This window comes from Hemibagrus wyckioides, linkage group LG20 (assembly GCF_019097595.1).
Source record: "Hemibagrus wyckioides isolate EC202008001 linkage group LG20, SWU_Hwy_1.0, whole genome shotgun sequence".
Lineage (NCBI taxonomy): Eukaryota > Metazoa > Chordata > Actinopteri > Siluriformes > Bagridae > Hemibagrus > Hemibagrus wyckioides.
Genome location: NC_080729.1, coordinates 18,507,679 through 18,522,877, shown reverse-complemented (window position 1 = coordinate 18,522,877; position 15,199 = coordinate 18,507,679). Strand labels below are relative to the sequence as shown.

General features: G+C 41.7%; 1 protein-coding gene across 2 annotated transcripts; it reads right to left on the bottom strand.

Moving 5' to 3' along the window:
• Positions 1-45: 45 nt before the first annotated feature.
• wacb (WW domain containing adaptor with coiled-coil b) lies at positions 46-12,398 on the bottom strand. Of its 2 annotated transcripts, XM_058418169.1 has the most exons (13): positions 12,132-12,398; positions 11,837-11,870; positions 11,006-11,180; positions 9,336-9,424; positions 8,784-8,896; positions 8,586-8,701; positions 6,760-6,987; positions 5,279-5,401; positions 3,545-3,696; positions 3,308-3,393; positions 2,167-2,326; positions 1,502-1,629; positions 46-949 (listed from the first exon to the last, which is right to left on the bottom strand). In XM_058418169.1, exons 1-13 carry the CDS (start codon positions 12,170-12,172, stop codon positions 880-882), a joined length of 1,515 nt encoding a protein of 504 aa, XP_058274152.1. In that variant the 5' UTR covers positions 12,173-12,398; the 3' UTR covers positions 46-879. The 2 variants fall into 2 exon arrangements, with proteins under 2 accessions (XP_058274152.1, XP_058274153.1); XM_058418170.1 differs by lacking the exon at positions 5,279-5,401.
• Positions 12,399-15,199: the final 2,801 nt, after the last annotated feature.

The window sequence follows — 15,199 nt, the reverse complement described above, 5'->3', positions numbered from 1 at the left end:
TATGGATGTAATAAACTCCTCCATGGAAGACAGCGAGGACAGACACAGAGGCAAAATGAGGTTTAATGGATTGAGCCTCGTTAAGTACTTACAGCGGATAAGTTGGGTTAAAGATACACAAAGTGGGTTCATATCAAATCAGTTAGTGCAAATGCTGTCGTAAATCATAACAGACGCCTGAAGGTGTGGAAACCGGGGTGGAGAATTGTCAGGGTGTACGGATGTTACTCTAGAAGCACGTGGCAAGGGAACGTTTTTGACCTCAGATGACCTAATACACATGTAAAAAAAAAAAACAAAAAAAAAAGAACAAAAAATTAGTAGAAAAAGTCAAGGCCATACTGAAGCACATTAAACATGACAAGTAACGAGACAGGATCCTCTCTGACCGGATAAACAGCTTTTGTTTATTTAGGACAGATCTATCCGTCCTGTCTCCACGAAGGATGCGCACGCTTTGTGAAAGCAGATTGGAAAAATCCTAAACGACGAGCCTGTGAGACTGGAAATGAACCGAAAGTTGCGGCGCAAATTTAATCACGCAGTTTATCCAAGGGTTCATTTCCTCATCACCCTAAATAAACCGCTGGGTTTTTTTTTCCCCCCCGGGAGCTTCCCCGCATGCCGCCCTATCGTGTTTTGTTTTGCTGTTGGATATAGAGAGGTGTATGTACAACGATGAATCTGTGGATGAACCTTGGGGTTTTGTGTAGCAAACAGCGTGACCATTGGTGAGCTTTTTATTTTCTTTTTTTTTTTTTTTTTTTGGTTCTCCAGCTTTGGAGAGAAAGTCCAGTCCAGTCCAGTCTGTAGGTCCACGGTTCAGAAAAAGGCAGCCAGCTGCTGAGTTCCTTTTGCTTTACCCGACATCACTGCTTCTCAAACCATGAAGGAGTTCTGGTTCTTCAGTTTCTCGAGCTCCTTGATCTCTTGTCTCAAGAAGAGGATCCTGTTGGAGGAGAAGGGGGAAGTGGAGTCTGTTAGAATGAAGCTGAACGTCGCAAATAAAGATTTAAATGAAACATGGAGCCTTCGGGAGCAAAGTGAAAAATGTGTAACAGGGGTGTAAGGAGGACACGGTAATGCACCGATCAGGCATAACATTATGACCACCTGCTTAACAGCCCTGACCTGTCTTCACCTGGCACTGCTTAGAATGTTATGCCTGATCGGTATAACTAAATATTTCCATAAATAAATAATTTTAGGCCAAAATTCTTAACAAGATATGCCAGTGAAATTAATTTATAGTTTTATTACATTACATTTTCTGTCATTTTTTAAAAAAATCGACATAATTTCTATGAAGGCTTCAGACACAGAGAGAGACTACACTGTTCAAACCGTTTGTTTATATGACTCCTGGGCATGTGTGTTACCCATTGAAAGATATTTCCTTCCTGCCTATACACACATCATCCACTAATGTTCTTCCTGATCTTCTAATGACCAGTTCCTGATCCCGGAGCGGATGAAATCTCGCCATCGATACGATGCTTACCTCTGCTCTCTCAGCGTGGCCTGGATCTCACACACTCGCACCAGAGAGCGCAGCTTTTTCAGCTCCACGCAGATCTCAGACATGTTCATGCTGCCCATGTTGTGAACCTCCTCGCGTAACCGCGCCGCCTGACGGATCAGACACAGAGGAAACGCGTGAGAACCATGATGCTGCTTTCACAGCAAGGGTTTATTTTTCTTACTCTCAACCAATCACATCTCAGGTTGGAAGAAAGGTGAGAAAAGCCAAGATACACAAAATGGACACAAGGTTCAAATGAAAAGTGATTAAAGTCAGCAAATGAATATAAGGAGATTTATGACAGGATGAAATTGGCAATATTCTGTCACGAGTAATAATAATAATAATAATAATAATAATAATGAATTAATAATCTCTGTAGCAAGCTTACTTTTAACAATAAATGTAATGGATTATTTCAGATTTAAATGTATGCATGTATCCCTAATGACAACCCTCCTCCAATAAATTAATTAATTAATTAATTTAAAAAAAATCCTGAGACAACATGAAGAAACCTTGAATGAAACCAGATTTAAAAATAAACCCGCGCTCATCTGGGTGATGTCTGAGTGCAGCGTTCTAGACGATTTCTTTGCTTTAACTTCATACACACAAAAAAAAAAGCAAAAGGGGAGCATCACCTGCTTCTCTACGTGGTCTGAAGGCCAGCTCTGAACATGTCGGATGAGATTCTCGTTGAAGTGCAGTGCTAGTGACGGGCTGAAGGTGGTTGGAGGACACGCAGGCGCGCTGTTATTCAACAGGCACCCGTTCGGCCCTGAACTCAGCGGCCCTTGGCTGCTGTGAGGAAAAAGGACAGGGGATTCCGATCTCAAAACATGCATGCAAAGTGAAACAGGAAACTTCCAGAAATTAAAGCGCTTCTACACCTTTTAAATACACCAACCAGGCATAACATTATGACCACCTGTATAATATTGTGTTGCTCCCCCTTTTGCTGCCAAAACAGCACCTCTGACACCTTTCTATCAGAACCAGCATTAACTTCTATAGCAATTTGAGCAACAGTAGCTCGTCTGTTGGATCGGATCACACGGGCCAACCTTCACTCTCCACATCCATCAGTGAGCCTTCACCGCCCATGACCCTGTCTCTGGTTCACCACTGTTCCTTCCTTGGACCAATTTTGATAGATACTGACCACTGCAGACCGGGAACACCCCACAAGAGCTACAGTTTTGGAGATGCTCTGATCCAGTGGTCTAGCCATCACAATCCGGCCCTTCGTCAAACTCAAAGCTCAAATCCTTACACTTGTCCATTTTTCCTGCTTCTAACATCAACTTTGAGGACAAAATGTTGACTTGCTGCCTAATATATCCCACCCACTAACAGGGTCCATGATGAGGAGATCATCAGTCTTATTCACTTCACCTGGCAGTGCTCATAATGTTATACCTTGATCGGTGTATACGAATAAATCTTCATAAAACTTCAAAGGGTACTTTCAAACCATTCCGCCATAAAAAGTACCAGGTAGAACCAGAAGATGGCGCCAGAGTACAACATATAATAAGTCACTCTGCTTTTGTTTTAATTTGGCCTTTCATAACATGTCAATGAAACTAAACAAAAATTAGGTGGAGAAAAGTTCAAACTCCGGTGAAAAAAAAAAGTCGGAAACCCGAACGTGTTTAAAAACCTTTATAATGAGGTTAAAACGAACACACTGCTGTTTTGTCTGGGTTTCGTTTTCACGTAGAAAACATTTTGCTGAACGATTAAACCAAAACAGGATGAGGTGTAAAGAAGAAGCGTTACTTTTGCCTTTGAAGCCTCGGGTCCTCGACGTCCGGCGCTTTGTCCGAGGAGTGCTGGAGCGCTGATTTCACCGCCGAGTCGCTAACCTGAAAAAGAAAGATAGAAAGAAAACACCCGTTTGTTTTGGTGTTAAAAAGGACGCTGGAGTCTGCGTGTTGGTGTTCTGAAGATCGATATCTGTAACGTGAGACCGTCACGATGACGAAGGTAAGAGTGGATTGGTGTCTGAGCACTGACCTTGATTTGAGTCGGCAGAGAGCTGGCATTCGGGAGAGGTTTCGAGGCCATGCTGTTCGTCTGAGGCGTGCTGACTCGGGGAGACACGAGGCAGGACTTGGGCGATGAGGCATCAGGAGTCACGGATATGGGCGACTGGCTCGGCTGCTGAGCTGTGGATCGTAAACAACGTGAATTTTAGAAACTGATAAAATACTTTTTATAGCAGTGTTTAGTAAACAGTGCTGCAGATTGATTTCTGATCCATTTCCAGCATTGAGACTCATCCTGCATTAACACCGATGGTCATGATCAAGTGTCCAGAAATCTTTACAGCAACAAGAGGTGGAGCAACGATTACTGATGCAAAAGGGAGGAGGGTTGAGCAGCGTGGGGGGGGGGGGGGGTAATAAAGTGACGTGATTAGATTTAACAATTTGCTCCAATATAGAATGTTAGACTTGGCTCTGAGCATTAATTCCTGCGCCTGTATACAGAAAGCATTCCCATTTGATTTTGGTAGAAATAGACAAAAAAAACATTGTAGTTCTAGTCAAACACAATACATACATCCTGTAGCTAGCTTCACTGTTTGTGTTGCCTCGTTGCACTAGCAATAAACGCTACACAGCCAAATGTTTGCGCACCCCTGACCATCACGCTCATATGTGGCTCTTCCTCAAAACTGGAACTGTACAGAATGTCTAGGTTTGATGTAGCGTTATAATTTCCCTTCACTGGAACTAAGAGACAAACACTGATGCAGCAGGACAAAAGCTCCATGAAGACCTTCTGAAAACCATCTGGGATGAACTGGAGTCTCCTCACTATCAGAGTCTGATCTCTTGTAGCTGAATGATCACAAACCCTTACAGTCAAGCTCCAACATCTATTGAAAATTCCTTCCCGGAAAAGCTCCAGCAAACAGGGGACTAAACCCGGAACTGGACGTTCATAAGCACGCACATAAGGGTGTGACGGTCAGGTGTGCACATACTTTTGTTCATATAGTTCTTATGGTAGCCATGAAGTCGTCTATTTATATACAATGATCAGGCATAACACCTAATATTGCGTTGGTCCCCACTTTTTGCTGCCGAAACAGCCCTGACCCGTCGAGGCATGGACTCCACTAGATCCCTGGAGGTGTGTTGTGGTATCTGGCACCAAGATGTTAGCAGCAGAGCCTTTAAGTCCTGTAAGTTGTGAGGTGGGGCAGTTACAGGACATAAAATATACTTACAAGACTTAAAGGATACTTTTGATAGATACTGACCACTGCGGACCGGGAACACCTCACAAGAGCTGCCGTTTTGGAGATGCTCTGATCCAGTGGTCTAGCCATCACAATTTGGCCCTTCGTCAAACTCAAAGCTCAAATCCTTACACTTGTCCATTTTTCCTGCTTCTAACATCAACTTTGAGGACAAAATGTTCGCTTGCTGTCTAATATATCCCACCCACTAACAGGGTCCATGATGAGGACATCAGTCTTATTCACTTCACCTGACACTGTTCATAATGTCATGCCTGTCGGTGTACATATATTTTTTTATTTAAGGTTGACAAATTAGTCACATGTAGCAGTTCCTGCCAGAAAAAGAGGATGAAGCTATAGTATGTACAGAATTGTTAAATCATCTTTCCAGAATCTTTCACTCAGCTTTCATGCACTAGAGCGATTATTATTCTGTGGGCTGAGGTTCTGTTCGTTATTTAGAAACGTGGAGAAACCTGGGACGGCAGGCGCTTTACCTTGTGTGGACAACTGAGCGGCTTGGGAAAGCAGAGCAGTGATGTTGAAAGCAGACGGTCCAGCAGTGAGAAGTTTATGAAGCATAGACTGTAAGGAAGCTTGGGTGACAGCAGCTGTGAGGACTTGGAGAAGGAAAAACACACAAAGAGAGAGAGAGAGAGAGAGAGAGAGAGAAACAAACACACACACAAACACAGTCAAAGCAAGGTTACACACTGAAAGCAATTGCACAAAGACAAGATCAGGCTCAAATGTCTATACATTTCACACCACCATGTGAGGACAAAAATTGACTAACTACTTATTAAACTTGACCCTGGCCCATGGGAATGCTTGAAACATGCAGAGCTTATTTTGCAGACACTGGCAAAGTTTATGCAAGATCTCAGACCATAGGTGCACACAAGCGTCCTCTAACCTCAAACTAAACCCGCTTGATTAATCTCCTATAACAGTGGATTGGACAGCAAAACATGCTTATATTGACACGCCTGTTCTATTACGTTATTGTTTCTATAGTAACGACATACACAAAGATCGTGTGATTGTCTAAACGCTGAGGTTTTCTTGCGAGGAGATGATTTACGGAAGGAGTCTCCAGTGTCGGTGCTTTACGTCTAACAGGAAAAGCTGTGAATTTTTGGCTTGTTAACGTTAAAAGAGAGAGAGAGAATGACGAGGGAGAGAGAGTGATGTATATAGCTGCTATACCACAAATGTTCCACGTATTTAACTGATGAAAATGGTTAGTGTTGGCAAACCGAGAGGAATAAAACACTTTGAGGCATGCTGCTTCAGATACATAACCAGCGCCAGAGCATGAACTATTACGGACATAAAATTAGGATTTGCTTTGCTTAATCTTTAACACACACAGACTGAATGCAAAATATATATTTAAAAAAAAAAAAAAGAAGGTGTATACTGCCCCCTACTGGCAGAAAGCGTTATAGATCTAAAAGGAATCTGTCCAGTGATGACACACATGATAACAGGATCAGCATTAAACATAACTCTTAACGGATAAAAAATATTATTTAAAAACGAACTGACTGGGTCTCTTTTCAACAACTAAAATTCTTCCACTGAATTTCCAAAAAGGTGAGAGACTGATTTACTTCATGCTCGTGATCATTAGTCAAGCACAACACACAGTCCTGACATTATTGATAAGCATATTCGCTTAATGACCGCATCACACCACCATGCCGCTGATTATTTTCCTAAAACAGCATGCCCCAGAGTGTTGTGTTCCTGACCCAGAAACAAACGACTAATCACAGCTCAATGACGAGTGTAGCACATTTTTACGAGCGTTATCACTGTGCTGCACGCTGCTGATTATCGCCTGGCCACTGCACTGTAACGGTAAAAGCAAGCACTGCACTGAAAAGCCACAAGCACGTCCTGTCCACTCTGATCAGCGAGCCAGCGGAAATTTTTCCACACTGCTAGAAGGCGGGTGCGGTGTTCAACTCACCCTCGTTGATCTTGGCCATGTCCACGCTGGAGTTGTTGATGTGCAGCGTGGCCTGGAGCGCCGGAAGCAGCTGCCTGAGGAGAGCCGGGTCCTGCAGGAGAGCCGAGGAGTGCGACGAGGACGACGTGGACGAACCGGGAGTGTTGGAGACATTCAGGCCGCCGGAGGTGCTGCAGGACGCCTGGGTGAACGTGCAGTGAGACGACGCCTTCTCAGACGGAGCGGGCTCTGAGGACGGATGGACACGTTTTAGAGACATCTACACAAACTAACATTCCTCCAATATTCACTCTAAACACAGAATACTACTAAATGATGCTCAATCATGTCATCAACAACATATAAAGCTTTTGGAAAACAAGCTCCATATTTATTTATCTAAAGAAGAGGAATAATAGATGCTTCGCTTTGTGTTCAGTGTACATTTCTCATTTTATAATTTTATTTTCTGATCCAAAAAAGACGTGACTGAGTGCAAGAGATGGAATGAGGGAACATGAGTGAGTGAGAGAGAGGTGACCGAGTGAGAGAGATGGAATGAGGGAACGTGAGTGAGAGAGAGAGTAAGAGAGAGAGAGAGAGAGAGAGAGATGTGACGAGGGAACGTGAGTGAGAGAGTAAGAGAGAGAGAGAGAGAGAGAGAGAGAGAGAAAGAGAGAGAGAGAAAGAGAGAGATGTGACCGAGTGCGAGACAGGGAATGAGGGAACGTGAGAGAGAGAGAGAGAGAGATGTGACGAGGGAACGTGAGTGAGAGAGAGAGTAAGAGAGAGAGAGAGAGAGAGAGAGAGAGAGAAAGAAAGAGAGAGAGAGAGAGAGAGAGAGAGAGAGAAAGAGAGAGAGAGAGAGAGAGAGAGAAAGAGAGAGAGAGAGAGAGAGAGAGAGAGAGAGAGAGATGTGACCGAGTGCGAGACAGGGAATGAGGGAACGTGAGAGAGAGAGAGAGAGAGATGTGACGAGGGAACGTGAGTGAGAGAGAGAGAGAGAGAGAGAGTAAGAGAGAGATATGACGAGGGAACGTGAGTGAGAGAGAGAGTAAGAGAGAGAGAGAGAAAGAGAGAGAGAGATGTGACCGAGTGCGAGACAGGGAATGAGGGAACGTGAGAGAGAGAGAGCGAGAGAGATGTGACCGAGTGCGAGACAGGGAATGAGGGAACGTGAGAGAGAGAGAGCGAGAGAGAGAGAGACTGAAAGAGAGAGAGACGTGCCAAAAATGCATTTAAATGTAATTAAAATTGAGCTTCAAACCTTAAAATTATTGCGAGTTCCTGCCCTATTTTTTATATTTTTATCACCACTGAACCATCAAAAGCTACACAACGCAGATGATAACACTGTCTGTATAAAATATAATGAAATAAAAACTTTGTAAGCATGATGAGTTACGATAACGGGACAATAAACAAACTAATACACAACATACAGCGTCTTACTGAAGAATTCATCTTCATCAAGACCTTCCACATTTCTGGGTTTATAGAAAAAGGACTTAAATACAAATAAATTGCATCATGATTCAATAAGATCTAACTGAAGGTGGAAAGGGGAAATTAATACATGTTTGCTGGGTTACTGAGAAATTGTTAAAAAATATTTCACCACCATTATGTCTGGATTACTAGTATATTAGCAACAGAAGCAATGCTACCGCTCGACATGATGCTACCACCACCACCACGCGGTAGAGTAGTAACACTCCAAAATATGAGAAAGGCTTGAGGAAGATGAACGCATATGCAGGAGATGTACTGAATACGAAACAGCGCTGCTTTATTGGTTATAATGACATTTATAAAAGAACAATCCCGTGAACCAGTCGCGTCCTTACTCATAGCAGTGACGGCAGTGGCAGCGGCCGCCTGCATGGCCTCCTGTCTGTAATCTCTGTCTTTGGGAAAACTGTTGACCACAACGGCCTTAGAGGCTTCCTTCTGTCGCTGCTCTCTAAAACGGAGATGAGACACGATTAGGATTTACTGCAACAATGCTTTTATTTATTATTGAATATACACAATGTGCTGCTCACCTCTCCAGCCATTCCTTGGGCTTCTCCCACTGTGACACCTCTGTTCTGCAGTTGTAGTAGTATTTCTTTCCTGACGAGCTGATGTGTTCGGACCAGTCGTCAGCCGGATCACGCTGCCGGAGAGAAAACGTACAGAGAGAGAGAGAGAGAGAGAGAGAGAGATGTCAGCTACGTACAGAGAAGCTACACCTAATGAACAAAACCGTCGACACGAACAAGAGCCGAAATCTCACGTTTAACCATAAATTATTTAGACATATATTCACATGATACAGTTCTTAAATCAACGTCTAGATATCAGGAAGTTTTGACACTGGAGACTCCTTCAATACAGGTTAAATAAACGATACACAGCAGTAATTCGTTCAGTGAATCAAATACTAATCTATAACAGCTTAATTAAACGGAGGAAATGAGAACAGTGCGAGAACAAACTGATGAGCTGTTTTGTGGATGATCTACAAAAGTAAACGGATATAACGTATGATGTGGATTGTTGAGCTGCTCTGGCATAAGAGGAATAAAGCATGCAGAATGCGTTAGGGCGCTTACCATCTCTGCACATTTGGGTGGAAGTGGGTGAGAGTTGGCGCTGTGGTGGCCGTGATTGACAGAGTTCTCATGTGGAGAAGAGCTGGTGCCTGGAAGAAAGAAAAACGAACCCTCAGCTTCACGAGTCTTCATGTGGCGAGCCGAAGTGCTTGCGACACAACAAGGCTCTTCGTCTACTGACCCATAAATCCTGACTTATAAAGTTCACTGATGCTCGCTTTTCCCAAATTAGTAAAAAGATATCTCGAGCTTTGGCACACCGTTTATCAAAGATGAGGTTTTTGGCTTAATTGTTATGCTGGTTACGGTGAAATCACCTAAATAATATTAAGATACTTTATAACTTCATCTCTGAGAGGTTAGAATTATGGACAAGTTCAGTGTTATTCATCTGTCAGCTGAAAGATTTACACCTTACCACACAATCAACTTAGAGAGACAGAGAGAGAGAGAGAGGGATGTGACCGAGTGCAAGAGAGGGAATGAGGGAATGTGAGTGAGAGAGAGCGTGTAGGAGAGGGAGAGAGAGCGAGTGAGAGGGGGTGGGTGGGGGGTATGACCGAGTGTGAGAGAGGGAATGAGAGAATGTGAGTGAGAGAAAGAGTGTGTGAAATAGAGGAATGGACTTGACCGAGTGTGAGAGACGGAATGGGGGAAAGTGAGAGAGAGACAGAGAGAGAGACAGAGAGAGAGAGATGACCGAGCGCGAGAAAGAGAATGAGGGAACGTGAGAGAGAGTAAGAGTAAGAGATAGAAATAGAGTGAGTGAGAGTGGGAAGTGACCAGGTGCGAGAGAGACGGAATGAAGAAATGTGTGTGTGAGAGAGAGAGACAGAGAAGGATGTGACCGAGTGCGAGAGAGAGGGAATAAAGAAACATAAGAAACGTGAGAGTATGTGTGTGAGAGTGCGAGAGAGAGAGAGAGAGAGAGAGAGAGAGAGAGAGAGAGAAAGGGATGTGATCAAGTGTGAGAGAGGGAATATGGGAATGTGAGTGAGAGTGAGAGAGAGAGAGAGAGAGAAATGAAGGCTGGTAATAACAGCTGCGATAACATAAGTGAGATCATAAACTAAAATTCATTTTCTCATCCACAACACTGAAACTGAACTATAAATGGATGAAACACACAGTGTTATTATTTAATGCACTCGTTTACAACACTCATGCTCTTATTTATTCTAAGGAATAAAACGGGATATAGGGATGCGGTGCTATTGGAAAATAATCTAATGCAATGTAGTTTGTATTTTATTGACAACTAACTGAAATCAACTGATTAGAAGAACACTGAAGGCAGCAAAACTAAACGGATAGGACTGGTCAGGAAAAAAAAAAATCAATAACAAGAGTCACACAACCAAATTACTGTAACACACGGAAAGAAACCTGAAAATGAATGACCACAGCAGGCACTGATGCTGCGTTCACTTGCAACTGGAATTACTGTTAATGAGCGTTCCTGGAAACCCTAAAAATGTGCTTCAGCAACTATTCTCCCGACTTGTTGCTACCTTTTGCCGTTTAGTATTAAGTGATACAGATATGTGCACGGAAACACGGCAAAGCCAGATCAGCTGATGTTTAAGAGTGCACTTGTGGGATTCAGCACCGTCTGAGGAGAACTTGAAGCCATGATACAGGGATTTTCAGTCCTCCTGGTCAGGACTTACTGCTCTCTTTGGGTCGGTTTGCGTGAGGCGTTCTCCCGTCTCCATCACCTCGCTTGCTGTCGGGACTGTCGGAGCGCCGCAGCATCTTGCTCGGCGGGGTTTGGTCCGAGGAGTTGTGGAGCTTGTCATGACGGTGCTCGTTGGCAGAGTGACTTTTGGATTGGTACTTGAGGGTCTGTGAATGATTAGAAGAACCTTGATATGAGACACCATTTACAGAACCTTACATTAAAACCTAAGAGCATTAAAACACCCCTGAAGAGTGGGGTTTATTTATTTATTCCATAACCGTCCTTAATAACCACTTTCAGTTTTGCATTGTGCATGAATTGCTGCATGACACACTTGCTTATGAAACTATTTCACTACATTACTAATACTAAATATTATTTATCTTTTTCTTGAGATACAATTCAATACAAAATCTTTTTTTTCCTCTTTGCTGCCAGACAACAATCTTAAAATCAACTGCATTAAAAAACAACAACAACAAAAAGACTCGCTAGCTAGCTACTAAGCTGAATTAAAAAGAAAAAATACCAAGGGCCAAATTCCAAATACGTCGACGTTAGATATGAAGTGCGCTACGTAGGGTGCAAAAGCCGCGTCCTCACGCGCTAAAGAGTGAACTTATATAGGGAGAGAAACGGCATTTAGGACTCAGCCCAAGCTTTTGCCTAGCATTGCTAGCGATACGCAAAGTACACACAGGCCCGTATCTTGCTAGCTTAGCTTAGCTTGTCTGGCTAAATACTTTACTTTAAGAGATTATATCCCGAATCTTAGCCCCTACATAGTATATATTCGATTTCTAGCTAGTTTTAAACTTACCTGGTAAGACTGATAATCCCTTCGCTCGTTACACCTGTGGAAAAATAAGGGAAAAAGTTTATGAGGAAGCAGCGTCGGTTAACTTTTGCGCATATAAAAGCTAGCTCGCTTTGCTAGCACTTCCACATTATTAAAGTGATTCACTTTTTTCCCCAATGTGAAGCCCAAATTATATTTTTTCTGGCCCGCAGTGTGAACTCATTCGGGCTCCTGCAAATGTATGGAGTTGCTCAGGATGATAAAACGACATAAAATATGAGAAATGTTGAGGTAAAAATAAATGTTATATGTTTACCCATCAGTGAGTCTCGGTTGTTTCCGTGCATGCATTACCATTAAAGCCGTGTTTAATGTGAGGGCGTTTCAGTTCGAGTTTTAACGCTCAGCTTGATCTAAAGCCTCACAGACAGTCTCAGTATCTCTGCGTGTGTGTGTGTGAATATAAAATCTTAAAGGAAAAACTGAAAAGTTGTAAAGCCGCTTTTGCTATTCGGGAGAAAGCCGAAGGTCCATCATCATCATCATCTCTTCGGTTTACCCAGTAGCGCCCCGCAACGGTGATGGACGATTCACCAAAGTGATTCACTAGATCTGGGAGTCGGTTCTGAATCGAGTCGAATCTCTATTCACTCGGCAATTGGAATTAGAGAGTTGACTCCAAACTTCGGAATCGACTCTGTATAGTTAGTTTGATTCAAATCCAGTATGTAAAGGCATAAATTCTGTTAGTCCGACGCCACCGTCTGACAATAATCACAGTCTTCCTCCACATGTTAAAGCCAGTTCTTCCAAAGTATTTACTTTGTTAAAAACAACAACCATAAAACCTAAAATGAAAACAATAAAACAACGTCAACAACGCTGAAGCATCGAAAAGCTACATGAAGAAGCTAACGCAATTTAGCTAGCATCAGCTATCCAAATTACGTTGTTAATTATGAATAACAGCGTGTAACAATTATTGAAAACAATTATCATTGTTTTTAGTGAAAACGGAATTAGTTTTTTCTGAAAGATCACTCTATGGACTCGTCGATTCAGTAAAGAATCAGAGTCGACTCCAATATTCCTGGGATTAAAAACACTATAGGTTCGATTCTTTTTAAACGACTCTTTAAATGATTCGGATGATTCAGTTTGCAGAATCAGTCACATTATTTTTTTCGAAATCGATTATTGTGTTGAATTGAAATTCTAGTTTCACATGAAACACTTGATTCTGAATAGATTCGAATCTCTATTCACTCGGCAACTGGGATTAGAGAGTTGACTCCTAACTTTAAAATCGATTCTGCACAGTTATTTTGATTGAAATCCACTATGTAAAGGCATAAATTCTGATAGTCCGATGGCACTGTCTGACAAAAATCCTTCCTCCACATGTTAAAGCCAATTCTTCTAAAGTGTTTACTTTGTAAAGAAAAAAAACTAACTAAAACATAAAATGTAAAAAAAAACGACATACAATGGGATCAAAACACTGTAAATTCGATTCTTTTTAAATGACTCTTTCGGACGATTCAGTTTGCGGAATCAGTCATTAAATGTTTACGAAATCGATTATTGTGTTGAATTGAAATTCTAGTTTCACATGAAACACCTGAAATCATCCTCAGTAATGACTATGATCTAGTTTGATTCTTTTTTTTTAAAAAACAAGTCTTTAAATGAGTGCAAGGAATCCATCCACTGTCTCTACCCGCTTTATTCCTAATTAAGGTCACAGGGATCTGCTGGAGCCTATCCCAGCACACATTGGGTAAAGGTAGGGGTAAACCCTGGACAGGTCACCAGTCCATCAGGGCCACATATAGACAGACAACCACACACACTCACTCCTATGGGCAATTTAGAATCACCAATTAACATATTTTTGGACTGCAGGAGGAAACCAGAGTACCGGGAGTAAACCTACATAGGCACGGGGAGAACATGCAAACTCCACACAGAAAGGCCCCTGCCTGTTCGAACCCAGGAGTCAAACCCAGGACCTTCTTGCTGTGAGGCAACAGTGCTAACCACTAAGCCACCGTCCTGTCCATGCAAGGAATCAACTTGGAAAAAAAGAGAACAAACCCAAATTCTACTGCAAGAGGCTTTGTTTTTTTAAAAAAAAAAAAATTATTGAGTTACTGCGTGGAATTTCGTCGACGTCGTTTCACCTGGAATTCCTGGAATCAGTTTCAGAGTTGACTCCAAACTTCTTGGCATTGCGATGAGGTGGAGGAATCAATCAGCAAACAAAAATGAATCAACAGTTTTATTTTACCTTTTAAAAAAATGCATTTTTTTTGTATTAGGTCTTTTTCTTTTTATAATATATTGTCATACTTTGTTTTTTTTTTTAATCTAAAAATCTCATTTAAAATGTTGTCCCCTTTTTAGCCAAGCCAAAAATCACTGTAAAATTCTTAACATTTTTAATCCCTTTGAAATAAATTGAACAAAGTCACAGAACTGATAAAGATCTCTCAGATTAAGCCGTCATTGTGTGTCGTATTTATTGAGGTATATCGATGTTGGGGCTGATGTTGTCACTGGTTTGTAACTGGGTCAGTATTGATAAGTGACTCGGGGGCAAAACCGTTGCGACTCAATTCAGAATCATCAGCCTGGACTGTAAGTAAGCATTTATTTTGTTTCAAATTCTCTGATTTTAGTACTCAGTGCACAATACCACAATATGTGTGTGCAATCTCTGTATTTAGAATTACATCATGTTATGAAAGAATGTGAAAAAGGAAATAAATTAGCAGTATTAAATGCACAGATCAAGCGCACAGTATACGGATTTGGATATGAACTGTACAGAATAAGGATTACATTAATATTCTGTCGGCTTTGGGGAAGCAAATCAGTTATTGATGGATGATTATGAAACATGTTTCTTCACATTTTATGTTAAATAATAAGCCTCAACCTAGCCAAGTAGTGGGAAAAACTTTTTAAATATGTGTCTGTGGCCTTTACATGTCAAATAGTTTAGTATCCTCATCTGTTTATATAGTGTAATTAACAGCCATATCAATAGTGTGGCACTGAATATGCCAATTTCAGATCTTCCTAGACTTCCAGGTCCATTTTTAAGCCTTTCTACTACTTAAAATGTCTCCTGTGAGAAACAGAAAGGCTTGAGATTCATTTAATGTGCCCGAATAAAGACAATTTATTTACTGTAAAAGGTTAGACTTTGAAGAAATGCTGATTAAAAGCAAATTATATCCAGCATATAATGTAATGCATATAATGAAGGTTGGCAGTGATCTGAGGGGTCCATGCACTATTGGGAAATGACACTAAACACTAAAGAAGCTACAGAATATAGAATATAACGTTAATTTTTCATGATGAAAGCTTTGTCTA